At 51.1% G+C, this 2,135-nt stretch overlaps 1 protein-coding gene across 1 annotated transcript in view; it reads left to right on the top strand.

Annotated features, from left to right (window-relative positions):
* Positions 1-1,654, top strand: part of LOC108802163 (t-SNARE domain-containing protein 1-like) — a gene marked incomplete at its 3' end in the record, with an annotated part of 95,934 nt that extends 94,280 nt beyond the window's left edge. The window contains exons 10-11 of the mRNA XM_018574031.1: positions 433-865; positions 1,235-1,654. Of these exons, the coding sequence (XP_018429533.1) occupies positions 433-865; positions 1,235-1,654 (853 nt within the window). The remainder of the gene's footprint in view (positions 1-432; positions 866-1,234) is intronic.
* Positions 1,655-2,135: the final 481 nt, after the last annotated feature.

The following is a 2,135-nucleotide window of genomic DNA, read 5'->3' as shown; positions in this document are numbered from 1 at the left end:
CCATCTATTGTTTGGTCCCTCCTCCGCCCACTGTTTCATTTGTAGCCTATTGAAATCGATGAGTGTTGGAAGCGAGAGGACAGCCAATGGGTTCACCTCAAATCTACTATAGCAATTGACCAATCTCCCGTGTAGTTCAGCAGTGTGTGAGATGCGAGTGGACTTTATACACCTGCAAAGCACCTGGGGGGATACTGCAGACGTGCCGCTCCTTCCATGATCCCTACAAGCAGAGAGGGCCCTTGGCCTGCTCGCAGCCCACACACCAAGCATAGCCAGAAGCTGACGGGGACTTTTGGAGTTTCCCCTCTAAGACCCGCTGCATGAGTTTTGAAACTGCAATAGAAGTTTTGTTTTTTGTGTTTTTTGGCTTTTTTTTTTTGTGTGGAATCTGGTACCAAAAAAATGCCCCTTCTTGTTTCATTTCACAAGAGGCGCAACCTTAGGATGGCCTGTGCACCCCGCAAGAGAAAGGAGAAGTTTTCTCCTTTGGAACTGGAAATTTTGGTGGCCGAAGTAACCAAGAACCACTCGAAACTCTACGGGAGCGAGAGGGTCAACCTCAGCCAGCCGGCCAGAGAGAGGATCTGGTTGGAGATCGCCAAGAAGATCAACGCGGTGGCCAGGTCCCCGAGGACCACCAGAGACCTGAGGAGGAGATGGGACGACATGAAAAGGCGGACTAAAGAGAAGCTGGCCATTATAAAGAGATCCGTTGTATCCGGAGGCGTCAGGAGCCCGCCGGGGATGCACAACGACACGAACAGCGACGTTTACCCCGGCTACGGTGACGACGATGACGACGACCACGATGACGTTGACGTGGATCTCGACGCGACTCACATAGCTCTGGAGCTGCAGTCAGGTAATACGGACGGAAAGGGGTGGCGGTCATGTGACTTGGAAGCAGTAGCAATGGTCCAGTTTTTATATTGTAGCCGCTGTTGCATGGTGTGCAGTGTAGTCTCAAAATGGGTCCGGTTGTAGTCTCGAGCGTAGCCGGTTCCGGAACGAGTTCTGATTCCCAGGTCCAAGCTATCAATTGATTGCTTAACATACCAAAGCAACGTCCGTGAGATTAATCTGGACAGATGAGTGTTTTACTATTTGTGGCCACTGCTTTAGTCCTTTTTTTGTAACTTTGAGGGTTTTTTTTTTGTTTTTTCTTTCTTTTTGAAGTAATTTTATTATTTTTTTATTTTTTTGTATTTTTTTTTTTCTAATTCCCCCGCAGATGAAGAGGAAAATGGCCCAGGTTGCACGTGGGTGCCTCTTAAAACTATAGAAATGGTCACTACCGAGCCAGACCTGTCTGACCACCCGGTGATTATTCAGACCTCCGCGTCTTCCCCGTCGCCTCCTTCCTCCCCTCGGAACCGGGCCAAGTCCACCTACATGAGGCGGCTCTCTCAGACGGCTTCGCACCCGCGCCGCAAGCAGCACGAGGTCTCCGAGTTCGAGAAGCAGCTCATGGAGAGCCAGATCCAGCAGAACACCCTTTTGTCTTCTTGGTACCAGCAGCAGACTTCTCTCATGGTGCAGCAGAACCTCATCTTGGAAAACCTGGTGGAGCAGAGCAGGCGATTGGCGGACAACGTGGAGGTTTTAAACCAGACCTTGGAAAGGATGGCGGACACCAACCACTCCCGCAGGGGTATGTTCCCGGTCCGCAGCTGCAGAGATCGGGAAGGCCATTGTTCACACCGAGCGCGTTCCAGGAGCAGACCGGAGCAAAACTGCGTCCAATGTATTCCAATGGTATTTTTAGCTCCAGTTCACATCGCGGCGTTCTGTTCCAGAGCAGGTAAAAAAAAAAATGCAGCAAGCCCTATTTCACCTGCTCTGGAACGCAGGCAAACGCATCAAAAGCGCATGCAAACGCCCTGGAACGCACTGAAAACCCTTTTTTTTATGTATTTTTTTTTCCAACCAAAAACGGCCCGGAACGCATCAAACACGCGGCACAACCCACTGCACCGCGTGTGCAGAAACTCATGCAGATCTGCTCTGCATTTGGTGTGAACAAGGCTTCAGCGCCCGTGATTGGCGCTGTCAGCTTCCTGGCGGGCTCAGCAACGTGGAGCTGCGAACACGCCCCGTGCCCATCACTACTCAGAAGCAGCATTACAGGACCA

This window comes from Nanorana parkeri, unplaced genomic scaffold, assembly GCF_000935625.1.
Source record: "Nanorana parkeri isolate BGI_ZX_2015 unplaced genomic scaffold, ASM93562v1 scaffold2687, whole genome shotgun sequence".
Classification (NCBI taxonomy): domain Eukaryota; kingdom Metazoa; phylum Chordata; class Amphibia; order Anura; family Dicroglossidae; genus Nanorana; species Nanorana parkeri.
The sequence above is the reverse complement of the archived record's forward strand: the minus strand, read 5'-3'. Positions and strand labels throughout refer to the sequence as shown.